Source organism: Staurois parvus, unplaced genomic scaffold (assembly GCF_062004578.1).
Source record: "Staurois parvus isolate SC_StPar_1 unplaced genomic scaffold, SC_StPar_1.0 ptg000640l, whole genome shotgun sequence".
Taxonomy (NCBI): Eukaryota; Metazoa; Chordata; class Amphibia; order Anura; family Ranidae; genus Staurois; species Staurois parvus.
In genome coordinates this window covers 594,352-615,917 of record NW_028318436.1, presented here as the reverse complement: position 1 = coordinate 615,917, position 21,566 = coordinate 594,352, and the positions used below count along the sequence as shown (strand labels likewise).

General features: G+C 43.3%; 1 protein-coding gene across 2 annotated transcripts in view; it reads left to right on the top strand.

Moving 5' to 3' along the window:
• EGFL8 (EGF like domain multiple 8) overlaps positions 1 to 8,443 on the top strand; it is a 39,026-nt gene extending 30,583 nt beyond the window's left edge. For both annotated transcript variants that reach the window (XM_089693923.1, XM_089693922.1), the window contains exons 8-9: positions 1,207 to 1,369; positions 8,260 to 8,443. In XM_089693923.1, coding sequence (XP_089550049.1) covers positions 1,207 to 1,369; positions 8,260 to 8,309 — 213 coding nt within the window. In that variant the 3' untranslated portion in view covers positions 8,310 to 8,443. The remainder of the gene's footprint in view (positions 1 to 1,206; positions 1,370 to 8,259) is intronic.
• The last annotated feature ends 13,123 nt before the right edge of the window (positions 8,444 to 21,566 follow it).

Below are 21,566 nucleotides of genomic sequence, written 5' to 3'. Positions count from 1 at the left end.
CCGGACAGACCAGATATAGTGAATGCAGGGTACGGGAAGACCAGATATAGCGAATGCAGGGTCCGGGGAGACCAGATATGGTAAATGCAGGGTCCGGGGAGACCAGATATAGCAAATGCAGGGTCCGGGGAGACCAGATATGGTAAATGCAGGGTCCGGGGAGACCGGATATGGTAAATGCAGGGTCCTGGGAGACCGGATATGGTGAATGCAGGGTCCGTGGAGACCGGATATAGTGAATGCAGGGTCCGGGGAGACCAGATATAGTGAATGCAGGGTCCTCGGAGACCAGATATAGTGAATGCAGAGTCCGGGGAGACCAGATATAGTGAATGCAGGGTCCGGGGAGACCAGATATAGTGAATGCAGGGTGCGGGGAGACCAGATATGGTGAATGCAGGGTCCGGGGAGACCAGATATAGTGAATGCAGGGTCCTGGGAGACCAGATATAGTGAATGCAGGGTCCGGGGAGATCATATATAGTGAATGCAGGGTCCGGGGAGATCATATATAGTGAATGCAGGGTGCGGGGAGACCAGATATGGTGAATGCAGGGTCCGGGGAGACCAGATATGGTGAATGCAGGGTCCTGGGTTTAGTAACACTTTAAGGCTAATTACGGTTAATTATTGGGTTATGAGGAGTTGAATAGGATCAATTTTTTAATGAAAACTTTTGTTTCTTTTTTTGGGAGCTCCATCGTACACAGGCGCTGTCTCTTATGCGGTGCAGAGCAAGTCTCAGTTGTCAACTTGACAGCCGGGTCTTACTGATATCAGTGACTGCACAAACATAGACCAGGATGAACAAGGTGGAACACGATCGTGAGCATCCCATGTTGGGATCAGTCACGGTTTTTCCGAAATACTACAGAGCACCAGTGTTTCATATCAAAGCTTCCAGTATACATGGCTCATAGCTGCTCAGCTGATGGGTGGATACATATACCATGGGCAGGGGCAGACTGACCATTCGAGCATTCGGGCACTGCCCGAGGGCCCGGGGTCAGTAGGGAGCCCCATGAAATGCCCCTGGTACCTTTTTTATACGCTTTTTTGGGTGTGCTTTGAGTGTGGCCAAGGACACAGGGGCCCCATGATCCCCTATTGCCTGGGGGCCCCATGAGTTGTCAGTCCGCCCCTGACCATGGGATCATAGATGGTTGCACTTCATTCCTCTGTATGACAACCCTCTTCTTTCTACAGAAGCTGGACAGCACCCTCTCAGCTCTGCAGCGGCTCATCCCCATCAAACTCTCGGAGATCCGCCAGGAACAGGTGCAGGAATTCTGGGAGCGGATCCGCAGTTTGGACCGCGTGGACTTCCTAAGTGACCAGCTGATGTACATGGAGGAAAAGATGGGGGAATGTAAGTCACAGAGCAGGCTATTCTCTGCAGTGAGTGTCCCCTTGTCCCACCAGTCCTATGTCTGGGCAATATTTCAATTCTGTTTGCTTTCAGGCATCGGAAAAAAAATTAAATTCAATTAAAATAAATTAAATTAAATAATATCTTCTAAGTAAGTAGAAAAAGTAAACATTTAGGGCCGGTTCACGCTATACGTTTCTGCTTGCGCATTTTTATGCGTTTTTGGCGCATTCCGGTGCGTTTTTTATGCATTTTTCCCCGTTCCAGTACAGTTCCATGCAGGAAAAATGCAGCCTGTTCTCTTTTTTTTCTGCATCCGGAATGCACTGGAACTACAAGCACTGATGACATTGCCAACCATATAACCTACTTTCTTTGCAAGTTGGATGCAGAAAAAAAGCAACTGAAACACATGTAGTGTGAACCGGCTCTTAGTGCTGTAAAACAAATGAAGCAGAAAAAAGATTAAAGGATAACTAAACCCAGAGAGAAAAACATAATAAATTGCAGCATATGTGGTGGCTGCATTAGTTTTCAGGCTAAGAACATGTTGAACAAGTACAGAAAATATCTGTAGATTCTGCCAGTAATGTGGTGTCCTTGTCACTCCCTGTGATCTGTACAGAAAGCAATGTTAAAGTGTTACTAAACCTACAATAGTAAAATCAGTCTGTTTATGCAGTAAAGTATGCTTGTTATACTCACTGTGGAACCTAAGGGGTTAATCCTCTGCATTGTGTAAAAAATGCTGTTTGATCCTGTCTTCTCTGATCCTCCCCTTCTTCTACTGTCCCCAATCCATCTGCCGATAGAGCAGAACCTTGGGGGCAAGGTGCACATATGCTCAGTTTGGTGTGTATTGCTAGAGAGTTTTTTTTTCTTGGGAGTGTGCATGTGATTAGCACAGGGCCAATCATTACTGCCAAACAGAGGTCAGGGGTTATGCAGCCTCATAGGATGATCAGGGGAAAATGAAAACTCCTCCTATAAGCTTTAACCTGTGCTCTAGGGGATCAACTGTTGCTGTGAGGGGTCTTTTGTTGTGGGGGGGTGTCATTTGTTGCTGGGAGGAATCTGTTGTTGAGGGAGGGGTGTATTGTTGTTGGCTGCTAGAGGATTTAGTGATGCTGGCTGCTTGGAGATCTATTGTTGCTGGCAGGGGTCTATTGTTGCTAGGGTGGATCTATTGTTCCTGGGGGGAGGATATTTTACTGCTTTTTTGTTATCATTAACAAATACCATACAAATTACTTGGCATCACAAAATGATACCTGGTTCTGTATTCTCTGACAGGGGTAATACAGGGAGGTGGTGGGTGGGGGTTAAAGCAACACACGGTGCTTGAAGGTGAGTAGGGGGTGCAGACAATGGGTGATTTTGAAGCAGGGAGTACTTGCACCTATTCTCTGAGGTATATATTAGTTTTTTCCTGGGGGGGGGGGGGGTTAGATATGCCTTAATACAGAATGCAGCATTGTAGGGACAGGTGTTGCAGAAACCACAGCAGTAGGCAGACCTTTAATGAGTAGTTGTCTTTTGAAATCTGAACTGCAGGACCTCATGTTCTGTCTCCCAGCCTCTCAGTGTGTATTATAATGTCAGATAAGTAGTCACTTACATTTCCCTTTCCTGCAGACATTTTTTAACTTGGTGCTGTAGTGCAGGGGTCTCCAAACTATGACCCTCTAGCTGCTGAAGTACTACAAGTCCCATCATGCCTCTGCCTCTGGGAGTCTTGCCTGTGGCTGTCAGAGTCTTGCAAGGCCTCATGGGACTTGCAGTTCCTCAACACCTGGAGGGCCATAGTTTGGAGGTCCCTGCTGTAGTGCACTGTGGTGTTTGAACACCATGTGGGAAGTCAGTCATTAGTTGACCCTGTCTAGCCTTCTAACCTTAAAGAAACCTAGAAAGCCCCCACCTAGCTGTTCACTTCCACCAGCATGACACTGGTGCCTTCTCAGCTGTTGACGTCCTACAGGTACACATCTTCTTTAATGCTGGCCATGCCATGAGCCCCCATAGAATTGTGCATTGCCGAACTCTAGCGCCAGTCTCGGAGAAGTGCCCTGTAACGGAACCGACCCAGACTGCGCTTGGGTACCGTTAGAATACCGCTTCTCCGTCCGAACACGGACAACAGACACCACAGCAGACCATACAAGACTAGACGACACTAGTCTTGAAGTAATCCAGAAGGTAGATAGAAGATACAGTCAGGTCCATAAATATTGGGACATCGACACAATTCTAACATTTTTGGCTCTATACACCACCACAATGGATTTGAAATGAAACGAACAAGATGTGCTTTAACTGCAGACTGTCAGCTTTAATTTGAGGGTATTTACATCCAAATCAGGTGAACGGTGTAGGAATTACAACAATTTGCATATGTGCCTCCCACTTAAGGAACCAAAAGTAATGGGACAGAATAATAATCATAAATCAAACTTTCACTTTTTAATACTTGGTTGCAAATCCTTTGCAGTCAATGACAGCCTGAAGTCTGGAACGCATAGACATCACCAGACGCTGGGTTTCATCCCTGGTGATGCTCTGCCAGACCTCTACTGCAACTGTCTTCAGTTCCTGCTTGTTCTTGGGGCATTTTCCCTTCAGTTTTGTCTTCAGCAAGTGAAATGCATGCTCAATCGGATTCAGGTCAGGTGATTGACTTGGCCATTGCATAACATTCCACTTCTTTCCCTTAAAAAACTCTTTGGTTGCTTTTGCAGTATGCTTTGGGTCAATGTCCATCTGCACTGTGAAGCGGCGTCCAATGAGTTCTGAAGCATTTGGCTGAATATGAGCAGATAATATTGCCTGAAACACTTCAGAATTCATCCTGCTGCTTTTGTCAGCAGTCACATCATCAATAAATACAAGAGAACCAGTTCCATTGGCAGCCATACATGCCCACGCCATGACACTACCACCACCATGCTTCACTGATGAGGTGGTATGCTTAGGATCATGAGCAGTTCCTTTCCTTCTCCATACTCTTCTCTTCCCATCACTCTGGTACAAGTTGATCTTGGTCTCATCTGTCCATAGGATGTTGTTCCAGAACTTTGAAGGCTTTTTTAGATGTCGTTTGGCAAACTCTAATCTGGCCTTCCTGTTTTTGAGGCTCACCAATGGTTTACATCTTGTGGTGAACCCTCTGTATTCACTCTGGTGAAGTCTTCTCTTGATTGTTGACTTTGACACACATACACCTACCTACTGGAGAGTGTTCTTGATCTGGCCAACTGTTGTGAAGGGTGTTTTCTTCACCAGGGAAAGAATTCTTCGGTCATCCACCACAGTTGTTTTCTGTGGTCTTCCGGGTCTTTTGGTGTTGCTGAGCTCACCGGTGCGTTCCTTCTTTTTAAGGATGTTCCAAACAGTTGTTTTGGCCACGCCTAATGTTTTTGCTATCTCTCTGATGGGTTTGTTTTGTTTTTTGAGCCTAATGATGGCTTGCTTCACTGATAGTGACAGCTCTTTGGATCTCATCTTGAGAGTTGACAGCAACAGATTACAAATGCAAATAGCACACTTGAAATGAACTCTGGACCTTTTATCTGCTCATTGTAATTGGGATAATGAGGGAATAAAAACACACACCTGGCCATGGAACAGCTGAAAAGCCAATTGTCCCATTACTTTTGGTCCCTTAATAAGTGGGAGGCACATATGCAAACTGTTGTAATTCCTACACCGTTCACCTGATTTGGATGTAAATACCCTCAAATTAAAGCTGACAGTCTGCAGTTAAAGCACATCTTGTTTGTTTCATTTCAAATCCATTGTGGTGGTGTATAGAGCCAAAAATGTTAGAATTGTGTCGATGTCCCAATATTTATGGACCTGACTGTATATACACTCAGGGGGCAATCCCCCCTCCCTGCATAATGACACAGGGTGGGGATATCTACATAACAAGAGACACACAGGTATTCAAACTTCACACCAGCAGACAGTCCCATCAGGAGGGAGGGCTGCTGGAGACACCCCACCCCCCCAACAAGGTAATACACATAAACACATACATCCCATAATAGTTTGCTCCCAAGCAAGACACACAATAGAACAATGGGATGCAACCACATGACATTAAACAATCAACAACCCCCCACCCCAATATTAGGACAGATCACCCTGTACCCCTAACAGGCACAGGGTGATTTACACATAATAGGGATATGGGGAGCTGAGACAGGGGTCTCCCCACCTCTCCAAAGTGAGCTCTGTTCCATGGGCCCCCCCACCCAAAGTCACTCCTGTCACAGGCCCATTCAGATCTATGAGTGCTCAATGCACAAGCATGGCCAGAGCTGAAGAATACTTTTCACACATAGGAAATAAATTGTTCTTGTTACTGGGATCACAGTCTGGCAATATCCAGTCCAAGAATATTACATTTTGCCCAAAGAATTCACATTTACTGAAGGCTCCACGTGGTCTTGAGATGGTCCAGGAGTAGAGGTGAAGATGTTGGATGGTTGGGGTGTTGTACACGGGGCAAGACGTATTATGAACAAGCAGGGCGTGTTCATTGCACCAGGGCCCAAACCGGGGGCGGATATGTACGCTCTGAGATGGGAAAAAGGGGTACAATTCAGTTCGAAGTGAACAGAAAAAAGGTCACAATCCTACCACGCCCTCATTATGTGCACCATGAATAATTAATATGCAAAAAATGATTGGTTAAACAGAATTCACAGCTACTTTTCATTTATACCAGCTTTTCATAGTAACAGCTGCAGTGATTTAGAGGTTGGGTGAAAGTTTTTTATTTAGTTTTTTTTTTAAAAAGAGGTCTATATATCTGTCCAAAAATGAGGGACAACTAAAGATAGGCAGAGGGACTTGGTCCAAAAAGAGGGACTGTTTGGAACTATGTGGACCAGTGCCGGGACAAGGTCTTCCAGTGCCCAGGGCAAAGATGTCAAACTGACCCCCCCCCCCCCATTTATGAAGTGTTAGCTTAGAGGATCCACTTTGGGGGTGCGCAACCCACACCCCCTCCTGGCTCTCTCCTTTTTGCGCTGGGCTGACAAAAGTAGTGATGCCGCTGTCACTACTCCTGGCAGCCTTGTAACAGAAGTAACTCCGCAAAGGGTGCCCCTATTTCTGCAATACATCCTGTGCCCAGGGCTGCCGCCCCTCCTGCCCACCTCTTCTCCCAGCCCTGATGAAGACCATTTGTATAGACTTTGAAGCTACATATGTGCACAAAGGGATATCAGGGACCAGTTATACTAAATATTGGTTGAGGTTGAGAGTACTGGGATCCCACACCCTGACTACCTGGGCGCTTCTCTTTTTTAGGGCAGCTGAAATCCAAAATATATTACCATGCTCCTGGTTTTTAGTAACCAAGTGGTATCAGGCAACGAGCAGTAGGAATGTATGGTGTGATTTTGGCAAACTTACACCAAAGCAAGAACTCTCAATTTCGCTCATTGAGCGAATGGCACAGGGACCCACAAATGGGCACAGGGACCACTTATCCAGCACCAACCTAGACCTCTCATGATTCACTTTAAGTCAGCCATACATGGACTGAAATTTGACCAGTTCAGCAGGGACCGGCAGGATTTTTTCAATGTATGGGCAGGCTGATTGTACCCAAGTTGATCAGTCAGCCTTTTGGATTTTTCTACATACTGATAATACCAGTGGCGGGCTGACAACTCATGGGCCCCCGGGCAAAAGGGGATCATGGGGCCCCTGTGTCCTTGCCCAAACTTAAAAAAGCCTATGAAAAAGGTACCAGGGGAATCTCATGGGGTCCCCTACTGACCCCAGGCCCTCGGGCAGTGCCTGAGTTTTTAAATGGTCAGTCCGCCCCTGCCAGTGGCTATAGCCGTCAGAAGTAACCATTGTATTCTGCCAGCCTGGAATGTTCCCTGTGCCCCTGCTGGCAGACTACAATAGCTCAGCGGGAGGCATTCCCCCATCAACATCCTATATACTGTGATTATGATGGTTTTGGGTCTTCACTGCTCTTCAGAAAATTGTACCTACTATTACCCCATCAACACTGACTGTATGGGAATCGAGCAATTTCCTTTCCTTCCACCCATGGTGGAAAGAAAAAAAATTGTATCATCTATGGCCAGCCTTAGGCAAAACCTTTTTGTGGCTGACCAATCTTGGGTACCACATGGAAGCTATTCTACCCAACTAATATGCTGGATTGATTGTTGTTTCATCTTGTCTTCCATCTTTCTCTCTCTCCCCCTCTATGGTTAATTAATGTATAGTGGCCACCAGGGGTGGACTGACAACTCATGGGGCCCCCGGGCAATAGGGGATCCTGGGGCCCCTGTGTCCTTGCCCAAACTCAAAAAAGCCTATGAAAAATGTACCAGGGGCATCTCATGGGGCCCCCTACTGACCCCGGGCCCTCGGGCAGTGCCCAAGTTTCCAGATGGTCAGTCCGCCCCTGGTCGGGAGGGATGTCTTCTCCATTCTTCCCCCTTTGATGGAATTCCTGGCTTGTCATGTATTTTTCGCGTTCCTTTCTCTCTCTATATTTGCTCATTGTATGGATATGTGACCCCACTTCTCTGCCTCCTACAGATGTCTCTACACATCTAGAAGACACAAGGCTGCTTTATTGTACTCTTTCTGGTGTGGTCCCCCCAATATGCGTAAACCACCAACTCATGGCCGCATTTCCCTCACTTAATATCCATTTTATGGAGTCATTGCACATGCTCAGTATCTCAAATAAGGATAGTGCTGTGATCCGGGACACAGCCCAGGACACAGCATCATCTGAACAAGGGTCTAAGATGTGGGACTGACCCAATTTTCATCTATGCCTCCATTCTCTGTTTGGTCTGTACCATATGACATTGCTTCATAAGTAATCTGTAACCCTTTTCTCATTGCAGGTTCCTGCCGCAGTAATGACATAGAGCTACCTGTAAATCTAAAACGCTAATATCACAGAGTTCATCAAATTATTTATATTTCCCCCGGACCAATTTATTTATGTCCCCATCTACTATTTATAACCCTGTTATTCCTTTTTTTGTCATGTTACAGTAATCAATAAAAAAATTATTTCTGTATAAATCCTGGAGTGTTTCTTAATCTTTTCCTACACAGTGGTCATTTCCCTTATGGAGGACTGAAATACAGGCAATACTACACATCGCTCTAGATGTCCATCTTTCCCACATTTCCCTATAGGCCCATCACTATGATGGGTGGTTTAATGGCTAATAGGAAGGTGCTGGAGGCAAAAGAAGGAAGCTTTTCTTACAGGTAGAATGTGTCCTTTTTTGTATATTTAAAGCAAATATTGTCTAAATACAAGAGGCATGTGTATTCTTACTTGAATCTTGGGAGTCTACAGTGGATATAAAAAGTCTACACACCCCTGTTAAAATGTCAGGTTTCTGGGATGTAAAAAAAGAGACAAAGATATATAACTTCAGAACTTTTTTCAACTTTAATGTGACCTATAAACTGTACAACTCAATTGAAAAAAAAAACTGAAATCTTTTGGGGGTGAGTAAAAATAAAATACTAAAATAATGTGGTTGCATAAGTGTGCACACCCTCCTATAACTGAGGATGCAGCTGTGTTCAGAATTAAGCAATCACATTCAAAATTGTGTTAAATAGGAGTCAGTACACACCTGCCATCATTTAACATGCCTCTGATTAACCCCAAATAGAGTTCAGCTATCCTAGTAGGTCTTTCCTGACATTTTCTTACTCGCATCCTACAGCAAACGCCATGGTCCACAGAGAGCTTCCATAGCATCAGAGGGATCTCATTGTTAAAAGGTATCTGTCATGAGAAGGGTACAAAAGAATTTCCAAGGCATTAGATATACCATGGAACACAGTGAAGACAGTCATCATCAAGTGGAGAAAATATGGCGCAACATTGACATTACCAAGAACTGGACGTCCCTCCAAAATTGATGAAAAGACGAGAAGAAAACTGGTCTGAGAGGCTGCCAAGAGGCCTACAGCAACATTAAAGGAGCTGCAGGAATATCTGGCAAGTACTGGCTGTATGGTACATGTGACAACAATCTCCCGTATTCTTCATATGTCTGGGCTATGGGGTAGAGTGGCAAGACGGAAGACTTTAGTTACGAAGAAAAACATCCAAGCCTGACTAAATTTTGCAAAAACACATCTGAAGTCTCCCAAAAGCATGTAGGAAAACGTGTTATGGTCTGATGAAACCAAGGTTGAACTTTTTGGCCATAATTCCACAAGATATGTTTGGCTCTGGTTGTAGAAAAAAAAGTAGAACGTGCTGCATTTTTCCTGCACAGAACTGTACTGGAACGTGGTAAAATGCATCAAAAACGCACTGGAATGCACATGTCCCTACTTGAATTGAAGAAAAAGCAAAGAGGGAAAAAATGAGCCAGAATGCATCAACAACGCACCAGAAGGCACCAAAAATGCACTAGAACGCACAGGTCCCTATTTGAATTGAAGAAAAAGCAGAGGGGAGAAAAAATGAACCGGAACACATAAAAAACGCACTGGAACGCACCAAAAATGCACTGGAATGCACTTCCCTATTTTAATTGAAGAAAAAGCAGAAGGGGAAAAAATGAGCCGGAACGTATCAAAAACGCACTAGAACGCACCAAAAATCCACTAGAATGCACATGTCCCTATATGAATTGAAAAAAAAGTTGAAGTGGAAAAAAATGAGCCGGAACGCATCAACAACGCACCAGCACGCACCAATGCACTGAAATGCTCAAGTCCCTATTTGAATTGAAAAAGCAGAGAGGAAAAAAATGAGCCGGAACACATCAACAACGCACCAGAAGGCACCAAAAATGCACTGGAATGCATGTCCCTATTTGAATTGAAGAAAAAGCAGAGGGGGAAAAAATGAGCCAGAACGCATCAACAACGCACCAGAATGCACTAGAACGCACAGGTCCCTATTTGAATTGAAGAGAAAGCAGAAGTGGAAAAAAATGAGCCGGAACGTATCAAAAATGCACCAGCACGCACCAATGCACTGGAACGCACATGTCCCTATTTGAATTGAAAAAGCAGAGAGGAAAAAAATGAGCTGGAACACATCAACAACGCACCAGAAGGCACCAAAAATGCACTGGAATGCACGACCCTATTTGAATTGAAGAAGAAGCAGAGGGGGAAAAAATGAGCCGGAACGCATCAACAACGCACCAGAACACACCAAAAATGCATTGGAATGCACGTCCCTATTTGAATTGAAGAAAAAGCAGGGGGAGAGAAAAATTACCCGAAACACATCAAAAACGCACTGGAATGCACATCCCTATTTGAAGAAAAAGCAGAGGTGGGAAAAAATTAGCAGGAACACATCAAAAACGCACTGGAACGCACCAAAAATACAATGGAATGCACATGTACCTATTTGAATTGAAGAAAAAGCAGAAGGGGAAAAAATGAGCCGAACGTATCAAAAACACAGCAGAAGGCACCAAAAAGGCACTGGAACGCACAGGTCCCTATTTGAATTGAAGAAAATTCAGAAGTGAAAAAAAATTTACCTGAACGCATCAACAACGCACCAGCACGCACCAATGCACTGGAATGCACAAGTCCCTATTTGAATTGAAGAAAAAGCAGAGGGGGGAAAAGATTCGCTGGAATGCATCAAAATCGCACTGGAACGCACCAAAAATACACTGGAATGCACAAGTCCCTATCTGAACTGAAGAAAAAGCAGAGGGGTGAAAAAATGAGCCGGAACGCATCAACAACGCACCGAAACAAGTAAAAAACACGCATGTGGAAACACATCTGGACTGCGTTTCTATGGTGTGAACTGGCCCTTAAAGGATATTTTTCTCTGTAGAGGTCATTTAAAGTGAATGTTTCCCCAAATTTACGACACGGATCGTATGTGTTATTAATTCAGGTCAGATCGTCTTTCCTCCTCCATTTCCTTCACCACTGTAGTTTTGACTGTCTTTCTAATCTAAGAAGGTCGGGACCAGGGGCGGACTGACAACTCATGGGGCCCCTGTGTCCTTGCCCAAACTCAAAAAAGCCTATGAAAAAGGTACCAGGGGCATCTCATGGGGCCCCCTACTGACCCCGGGCCCTCGGGCAGTGGCCGAGTTTCCAGATGGTCAGTCCGCCCCTGGTCGGGAGGGTTGTCTTCTCCATTCTTCTCCCTTTGATGGAATTCCTGGCTTGTCATATATTTGTCTCTCTATATTTGCTCATTGGATATGTGACCCCACTTCTCTGCCTCCTACGGATGTCTCTACACATCTAGAAGACACAAGGCTGCTTTATTCTTCTCCCTCTCAGCCTCGGGTTGGTCTCCGGCCTCCTCTCTCCGGCTCTTTCCTGCCTCTCTCCCTCTCACCATGTGCTGGGCTGTGATAAGAATGAAATCAAGGAGTAGACAGAGGCTCTCCTCCCTTCCTGAGCTGGGGAAAGGCTGGGTGGTGGCCATGTAAGGTGCTGCTGACCATAACACCACCCTTCCCTCCACTGTAAACACAATAATCTGCAGGGAACAGAGGCCAAGCTACGGATGTCTTCGTCATTCACTTCCCATTAGCAGGTGCAAACACTTAAGGCATCTCACACATATGAAGGCGAGGAGGCCAAGATCATATTATTAACCACTTCCAGTCCGGACACTTTTACCCCCTTCCTGACCAGGGCAATTTTCAGCTTTCAGCGCTATCACACTTTGAATGACAATTGCGCGGTCATGCAACACTGTACCCATATGAAATTTTTACCATTTTTTTGAGACAGATAAAGCTTTATTTTAGTGGTATTTTATTTTTTTGCTATGTAAATGAAAATGTCCAAAAATGTTGAATAAAAAGTGTTTTTCTTATAAAATTTTGCAAATAAATAATATTTCATCATAAATCTTGGCCAAAATGTATTCCATTATCTTTTTAGTAGGAAAAAAAAAAATAAGCCAAATTAGTTTATAACCAAAAAATATAATTTTTAAACATTTTTTTTTACATTTTTTTTGCATACTGTACTACTTTTGGGGGGTGATGATTTTTTTTTTTTTTTTACACTGATTGCTTTTACACCCATATAGGATGTAAAAGCAATCATTTCTCTTTCTCTCTGTCTGCATTCTTGCAGCCATTGAGAAATACTGAGTGAGCTGTGATTGGTCACAGCTTGTCACATGGTACAAGGCTGTTGTGAATAGCCTTGTACCATGTGACCTCTGTGATCATTTACAGATTTCACACGTAGTAAGCAATGGTGTCACAAGTGACATCTTGTTTACTACTTTGCATGTGATCACTGATTGGCCAATCAGTGATCACATGATCGGGACCTCGTACAGAGGTCCCGTCCGACGATCGGTGTTTCCGGAGGACACAGCGGGCACCGGATCACGGTGCTGCGTGCTCCCGGGGAGCGCGCAAAAGCAGGGTGCGGGGAGGTCGTTTATAAACGGACACCCGACCCTGCAGAAAATAAACAGAATAGAAAGAATATAGCCGTCTTCTGAAATTCAAATTTCGAAACTCCAATTTCAAATAGAATAGAATAAAATAAAATAGAAAGAATACAGCTGTCTTCAAAAATTCAACTTTCAAAATGAATAGAATGAAAAAAAAAAATAGAAAATAAAAGAATAGAAAATAAAGGAATAGAATAGAAAAGAATAGATTAGAATAGAATAACACAGAAAAAATAGAATAAAACAGAATAGAATAAAATCGAAAAGAATAGAATAGAAAATAAAAGAATAGTAAAACATTTAATAGAATAAAATAGAATGAATATAGCCGTCTTCCAAAATTTGAAATTCAAATAGAATCGAACGAGCTATTCTTCACAATGAATTTGGATCGACTCAATATTTTGATTTGAAAATCGATTCGAATACTTAGAATCCATTGGAAAAATTTTAATCTGGTTAAAACCGATTAAACCAAAATTTTTTACGAATGCAACAAAACTAAATTAGTAACTTAACAAATTAATCTGAAACTATTTTTTTCATTCTGCACATCTAAACTGTGCAGCTTTGACCAAAGTTGAATAATGCCCTTGCTATGGGTGTAGGTCAGGGGTCTCCAAACCTTCTAAACAAAGAGCCAGTTTACTGTCCAGGAGAATTTAGGGGGGCCGGACTAGGGTCAGTGGGAATAGAAAATGTCCTGGTGTCCAGTGGGTGTAAACAATGCCCTCTTAGTCTGTGGGAGAACTAGTGCACCATTTTTGTTCTCCGTGGTAGGCTAGTGCCCCATCATTGGTGTCAACGGAAGGAATTCTGCCCCATCGTTAGTGTCAGTGGGAGGAATAGTGCCCCATCTTTGGTGTCAGTGGGAGGAATAGTCCTCCATCATGGTGTCAGTGGGAGGAATAGTGCCCCATCAAGGTGTCAGTGGGAGAAACTGTGCCCCATCATGGTGTCAGTGGGAGGAATTGTGCCCTTTCTTTGCTGTTAGTGGAAGGAATACTGACCCACTGTTGGTGTCAATTACAGAAATTATGCCCCATTGTTGGTGTCAGTCATTTTTTTGGTGAAGGTGAACAATGTCTTTAATGAGGAACCATGATATGGTGGCCATGGGAGTTCTTGCCATAATACCTACTTGCACACTATAGCATCCTTAGTATACCATACTGCAGCAATGACCCGTCCACACTCCCAGTCATCTTCTGTTCTTCCAGCCCAGCTTCTTCTTTCCTTGACTATTTGGGTGGCCAGTGATGATGCAACAGCTGATGTTGCATTGTCCTGTCATCTTCCACCATTCTGGTCTTCTGGTTGGCATATGCACCACAAGGAGTGCAAAACTATGTTTTTCCAAAAACAACAGTACCTCCCTAGCAATTAAGGCCAACTAGCCTTCCCTTCAGTTTTGCACAGTATAGGCTCCTATCCTGTGCTAAAATAGCTTACTCTGAATTCCCTGCACACTGTGAGCTTCTCAGAGTGTGCATTAGAAACTTAAGCAAGTCAGGTAGAGTTTGCCTCATTTTCTGGCTGAAGGACATCCAATATCAGCGAGCTGGAAATGGGAGGAAATCTTCAATGTGAGGGAAATTCCATTCTTAAAGAGTTGTCATAGGCACAGGTGTCCCGAATGGAGTTGAACCTCCCCAGAGGGGCAACAGATGGCAATAAAAACTTGACAAAGATTCAAACCCAGAAATTTTCAGCCAAGGTTCTATGGGACCCTAGGTTTCCTCCAGAGGTTGCTAGGGGTTCCTGGGATTCTGGCTCATTGACCTCCCATCTGATGGTGCCTTCACAGTTCCAGAACCAAACAACAGCCAGCAGCTGGACACCAATGATCTTTTTTTCTCGGTCTGTAAGGGGGGATATTCTTCCCATTAACCACCAATAAATTGGTTTCAGCCAGGGTTCCCTGAAAGCTGAAAAAATTCCTCTGGGGTTTAAAGGATGACAAAAAGCTGGTCTAATTCTTTGATACTCCATAAAAAACTAAATAAAAAAGTTACATTTACATACATTTTAAAGTGATTCTAAAGGCTTATATTTTTTAAAATAACAAACAAGCTATACTTACCTGCTGTGTGTAGTGGTTTTGCACAGAGCAGCCCAGATCCTCTTCTCGAATCCCCCGCCAATGCTCCTGGCCCCTCCCTCCTGTAGGTGCCCCCACAGAAAGTGGCTTGCTATGGGGGCACCTACTACTCCATGTGGCCATTCACACACGGAGCCATGGCTCAACCCTGCCCCCTCTTTTCTCATTGGCTCACTGACTGTGATGGACAGCAGTGGGAGCCAATGGCTCCGGCTTCTTTCTCAGCCAATGAGACTAGGTAGTCCCGGGATATCTGAGACTTCGCTGCACATCACTGGATCAAGAGGGGGTTTAGGTGAGTATTAGGGGGGATGCTGCACTGAGAAGGTTTTCTACCTTCATTCATAGAATGCATGAAGATACAAAATCTTGAGCCTTTAGGACCACTTTAAGCCTTGAGATATATACAGGGAGAAGTTGAGTTCACCCCATTTTCTGGCTGTAGGACATCCAACATAATCTAGTTGGATATGGGAGGAAATCTCCAATGTGAGGGAAATTCCATTTTTAGAGAATTGTCATAGGCACAGGTGTCTTGAATGGAAGTGAACCTCCCCAGAGGGGCAACAGCTGGCAATAAAAAAAACTGACAAATATTCTAACCCAGAAATTCTCAACCATGGCTCCATGGGACTCTAGGTCTCCTCCAGAGGTTATTAGGGGTTCTTGGAATTCTGGCTGATTGACCTCCCATCTGATGGTGCCTTCACTGTTGCAGAACCACCACCACATGGCAGAGCCAGCAGCAGGACACCAGTGATCTTATTCATGGGGGGGACATTCTTCCCTTAATCACCAATAAATTTGAAAATTATTTGAAAGGTTCCTCTGGGGTTTAAAGGTTAACAAAAATCTGGTCTAACCCTTTGCTACTACATCCAAAACTAAAACAAAAATGAATTTACATACATTTTAAGCCTTGGGATACAGATGGGGAACATCATTTTCCTGCTCAGAGCGTCAAGCTGAACAATATGGATGTGTCTGTTGGATCTGTTATACCTGGAAAAGGATTTGACAGCCTGTGCAGCCAATTTCGTGATTTAAGCACCCCTACCAGAAAGCACAACCAGGCTCTTGACCTGCACTAGTGCAGCATCTCAGCTTGGTCACGAGCACACACGAGCACGAGCAATGAGCAAACTGCAGCTCACAGAAGAGTCATCACTCTGCTTTTTCCTCCAGCACCTGTAGGTTGGATCACGCAAGAGCTGTTTTGTCACAATATATAGAGTACTCTGATCCAGTCACATGAGTGGCCTGCAAACTGCATAAAGAACCTTGAAAAAGTTGTACAATTCACAGCTTTAACCAAAACTAAAAAAAAAAGAAAAAAAAAGTTTTGCTATAATTTTAGTAGTTCATAAGAAGTAAAAGAATAAAAAAAAAACCTCTTGCCTTTAAACATTTTGCATATTGCAGTAATCAGGTATACAAATGATTGCAGCTCAAACCTGGTTAAACTTGACATGCTGATCCTGTATGGGTGGAAGCATGCTTCCAGTGAAGCCCCAAAAGTAGGTCCTCCTGGAAGGGAAGCACTTAGGTCATCACATTGTTGCAATTGTAAGGACAGCATTCACTTAGATTAGCACTGCCCTCTACTGGTGATGCAGAGGTAGAGCATGCTGTATAAAAATGATCATAGCAGACACACGGGCTGCTACCATGATGCTGCCTTCTGCTGCAAGAAACTGATATTTTGTTTGGCAGCAGACAAGCTGGTCATTTACTAATTGCAGACAGCCTTTGAAAAATGGAATTAAATTTCACAAACTGTGATGCATTACAGGAGACGAAAGACCAGGGGCGCACTGACAACTCATGGGGCCCCCGGGCAATAGGGAATCATGGGGCCCCTGTGTCCTTGCCCAAACTCAAAAAAGCCTATGAAAAAGGTACCAGGAGCATCTCATGGGGCCCCCTACTGACCCCGGGCCCTCGGGCAATGCCCGAGTTTCCAAATGGTCAGTCCACCCCTGCGAAAGACTCATTTACTCTATTACATGTATATGTATCCTACTGAGCATTAAATTGATATTAAACCCCCAGAAGTGAATTTAATCACTTGCTGTGTATTCAGCTTCTTTATCTTTTAAACCTTGACGATGTTCCAGTTTAAGCTAGTGCCGTGACTGCAGCCCCAGGTTTCCTGTTTCAGGCTCTCTCGCAGAATCCTATAGAGCGTTGTGTCTCCCAACATTGTGTGCATCAATAGAAACACACAGCCCTGTAGCCTAAGATGGCAAGGCACTCCCCTGCTCCTCAACCTCCCTTCTCCAAGCTGACAGATAGCACTGTCCACTGCTCTTTCCTGTGAAAACCAGTTGTTCAGGGAAGCAGCACTGAGAGAACAGGAGACAGAAGCATTGAGAGTTATAAATTGCAAGTACCGGGGTACGAATTTTAACCAATAGTTTATTTGGTTGTGTTCAATTATTTAAACTAAATAAATGAGGAGGGTTTAAACACTACTTTAACACACTATGGTGCAACAAAATGCCATTTAATAGAACCCATGAGCCCATGTAGGGTTGAATGTATTTGTAGCTTCTAAGCCTTAATAAAGAGAACCTAAAGGGCAAGTTCACCATCATAAAAAAAATTCTAAGTAAGGCACAGACCAACCATTAGAGCCCATTCACACCCCAATTGAGTGCATTTTTGTATATTGTAAGGCTCTGCATTAGGAAGCCCATCCAAAATAAATCACAAAGAAAACCAAAAGCAGTGCAGCGGAGCGCATGGTAACCGTGTTCTGCTGTGCTGTAGAGTACGTGTTTCGGAGGTGTGTAAAGGTGTCATTCACAAGGAATGACACCACAATGCACCAACATACGTAGTTTACTACTAGGGATGCACCGATACATTGGCGGACGAAATGGACCAGGTGAAAATGGTGTTATCTGCACTTTGCAGATAGGAAAAATGATGGCCGCCAATAAACATGCGCAATTTTACCATGTTTAGGGTGTGTTTTTCATAGGTCATGTGACTCAAATACACATCAAAAACACGTGTGCGCATATCAAGTCTGATTCACACCAGTGCAGCTTGCATTTTGTCCATTTTGCAGTGTTATTGATGCATTTTTTGATGCATTTTGTGTTTTTTATTGGCCTACTACTTGCTACTGGGCAGATTAAAAAACATAACATGTATAACAAATGCATCAAAACTTCTCTACATGCGTTTTCTGCAGCTTCTCCATTAAAATCTATTGAACCAAAAACACAAAGTTCTGTGTTTAAAAATGTCCCTGACCCTTTCCAAAAACGCAGCAAAAAAGCATAGATGTGAATGTGTCCCAATGGAAACCATGTTAAATGGACCGTAGTGTGTTTCTGCAAAAAGCACTAAAAAACACATAGGTGTGAACCAGGCCTCAATAGGGAGCTGCATTTTTATTTTTTTTTTCTTAACTGAGCAAATATGCACCAAAAATTTGGCAAGCAGGATTTTTAATACAGCAAGGTAAGCACAACAGACCGATGTGAAGACATACATTGAATTTAAAGAGAAGCATTTTTCTTGAGCTTTTCTTAACACAAAAGCGCTTCAAAAACTTCTCAGTGTGAAGGCAGCCTATTGGCCGAAAAGGTGCTGAAAATAAATTCATACTCATTTAAATTCATGATATTAAATAAAAAGTCGAATATAATACGATTATATATATTAAAAAAAAAAAAATATATATATATATATATATATATATATATATATTAGCATATTATATTCGACTTTTTCATTAATATCATGATTTTAAATGAATATGAATTTATTTTCAGCACCTTTTTCGGCCAATGATGTAAATGTACAATATATATATAAAGCGCTGCGTAAATCGACAGTGCTATACAAGTACCTGTAGTAAATTTAAAAAAAAAATTGTATATATATATATATATATATATATATATATATAAATTTAATGTCTATCATGGTTTTGAGCCAAATGCATCCCGAATTATTGATTTCAGTCCAGAATTTTCATTCTGGTGCACCACCAGTTGCTACAATAAAATTAGTGTGAATGAGCCCTTAGAATGGAGAAGATGCGTGATTTGGGCAATTTTAGCCATAAAATGACTGCTTGCAGTTACACATCTCAGAAACTGCTGACCTCGCAGGATTTTTACCTTTTGTCCTAGTAGGTTTCGAGGGTCAGATAGTGATGACCAACAAGCATGACTTCTGCTACAATAAATAAAAGCTGGAATGGAGACAGAAGATCAATGACTAGCCTGTCTGCAGGTTGGTGGTGGTTCAGTGGTGTGGGCAGTGTTTTTCTAGCTGCCTTTGTGCCTCTGGAAACTACCTCAACCTCATTTGAATGCCACAGCATTGCCAAACATCTCAGTCCTTCATAGCTACTCGATTGTTGTGAGCTCCAACTTGCCTGTGGAAGAATTCTCTGGTGGGCCACAGCAAGCCAGCTCAGACACTGGTCCCCCACAGAGCAGTGGCAAATATTCAGCAGCCATGTACACTCTGCATGTTGGGTGGGTGCAGTGGAAGTAAACAAACTGAGGCCCAGGGTGCAGAAACATATGTATTGTAGAACTTGCAAACAGTGCAAAAACCTGAAGGGAAAACTCACCTGACCGGGAACTTACAGTCAATGCAGCAGAAAGTCAGTGGTAGTAGGTTCAAACTGCACTTGCCAAGGAGAGTGAAGTGTGGCCTAGGTGGTCCAACCCATAAGGAAGCTTGCTGAAATGCAGACATAGGCAATGGTGCTCTCCCTGAGAGACAGGTAGGCTCTCTCGACACTAGCCACTTTGCAAATTACACCAAAACCTGAGGCCAGGGACTTAAAAAGACTCTGCATGACCCAAGATGGCCACCTGCATGCTGCTTAGCCAACCGGAATGCTGCTCCAGGAAACCAAGACTTCCTCTCTAGCTGCAGTACCACCTACAGTGGAGAAAATAGATTGCACCTGCCCACATGTACATGGTCTCTAAAGCCATGTATCCCATCCTTTGACTCTGACCTCTGACATAAATTTTGCCATGTTTTCCATATTTCCAACTTCTGCATGGTGTTATGAAAAGTTACCAGCAGATTCATTCACCATCTGTGAAAAAAGTTAGGAGATATCAGTTCTGGATGGTCTGGCTCCTGCAAGGAAAACTGCCTTTAGATGAATCTGTGTTTTCCATGCAGGTCAAAGCAAAAGTGTTAACTGCAAAGCGGACCTTGAACAAAGAACAAGGTCCTTCTATTAGCTTTGCTTATCAGCCTCAATGTAAAATGCAGGAAAAAAAAAAAGTTTCTATTTATTTTTTATAAATAGAAACTAGTCAATAAAATACTTTTTTCCCTGTCCTTCATAGTGCAGGGGTGACATGATCTTACTTGCAGCAACATCCCAGAGCAGGTCTCACGAGATGCCGTATGAGAATTGTGCTACTCGGTATTCATTGTGATCTCAGTGAAAGGAGAATGGTGACACCCTGGCATAGGCACCACTGGCAAGTAAAGGAAAGTATTTTTTTTTATTTTTTAACTACATTTATTTTTTTTTCTTATTGCGATCACATTTAGGAACGGGGGAGAGGAGATCTGTCAATAAATAAACCTTTCATCTGTAATGCAAGGTCTACTTTACCCCTTCCCTACCAAGCAGTACCTGCTCACCTTTCCTTCACCCTTACCCCCACCACATACACTCCAGAGACACCACCCCATGTATACGAGGAGTGTTTCGAGTCGTAGCTTACTCACTACTATGGACTGATAATTGGTCCTAGGTATATTATGCCATATCTGGAATTCTATTATATATTGAGATATATCTGCTCCAGCACACTTCATAAGCCTCATGACAACCAAGTCTCATGCCCGACAGCTTTGCATGAAACGAAGAAAAGCCTCCATCACATAAAACCATAAACCTAATCCTTTACTGGTTATCAGCCCCACTTGCTCTCATTGCAAGTCTGGTCCCACATCTACGGTGTCACTTCCAGTTGTGCGAGATGACATCAGTTCCTGTGGCTCCGCCCCTACGCGTTTCATCAACTGCCATCCTCAGAGAGCAATACAGGAACGATGCACTCTGCACTTCTTATACTATACTTATATAAGCATAGCACTGGACAGTTTATGCATATGTTTTTGAAAAATTGATTTAGAGAGATCTTTTCTCTTTTTTACAGTATATAGCAATGTATATATAGATAAAATTGTAACACCTAAAGATATTTGAAACAGCTGCTGAGAAATGTATTTCTTTTCCATTTAGGGTACGTAAAGTAAAATTGATTGATATTTTTCAGTAAGTCTGACATCATGGCAAGCAGTAGACACTGCTTAAAACAGATAATTTTTTGGTGAATCTGTTGCAGTTTCTATGTGGAGACCTTGCCAGTAACAGCATATTATGTTTCAGGCCAACAATGCTAAGCCGCTACCTTGCACTTGGTCAGCTTGCTGTGCACGCTTCTTCAGTTGGGCATATGGTCAGGCTTCACATCACTCGTACTAGCATTCTCAGAAGGTAAGCTTTGGCAGCCTCCATTTTTTTTTTTTTGGGGGGGCAAGTTTCCCTAAAAAAAAAGTCACACTCCCACCATCCAGCATATTCACTCTGTTCAGAAGTCACCTTCGCTTATCATCAAACATTGGTGGAAATAAGACACAGGACACAGACA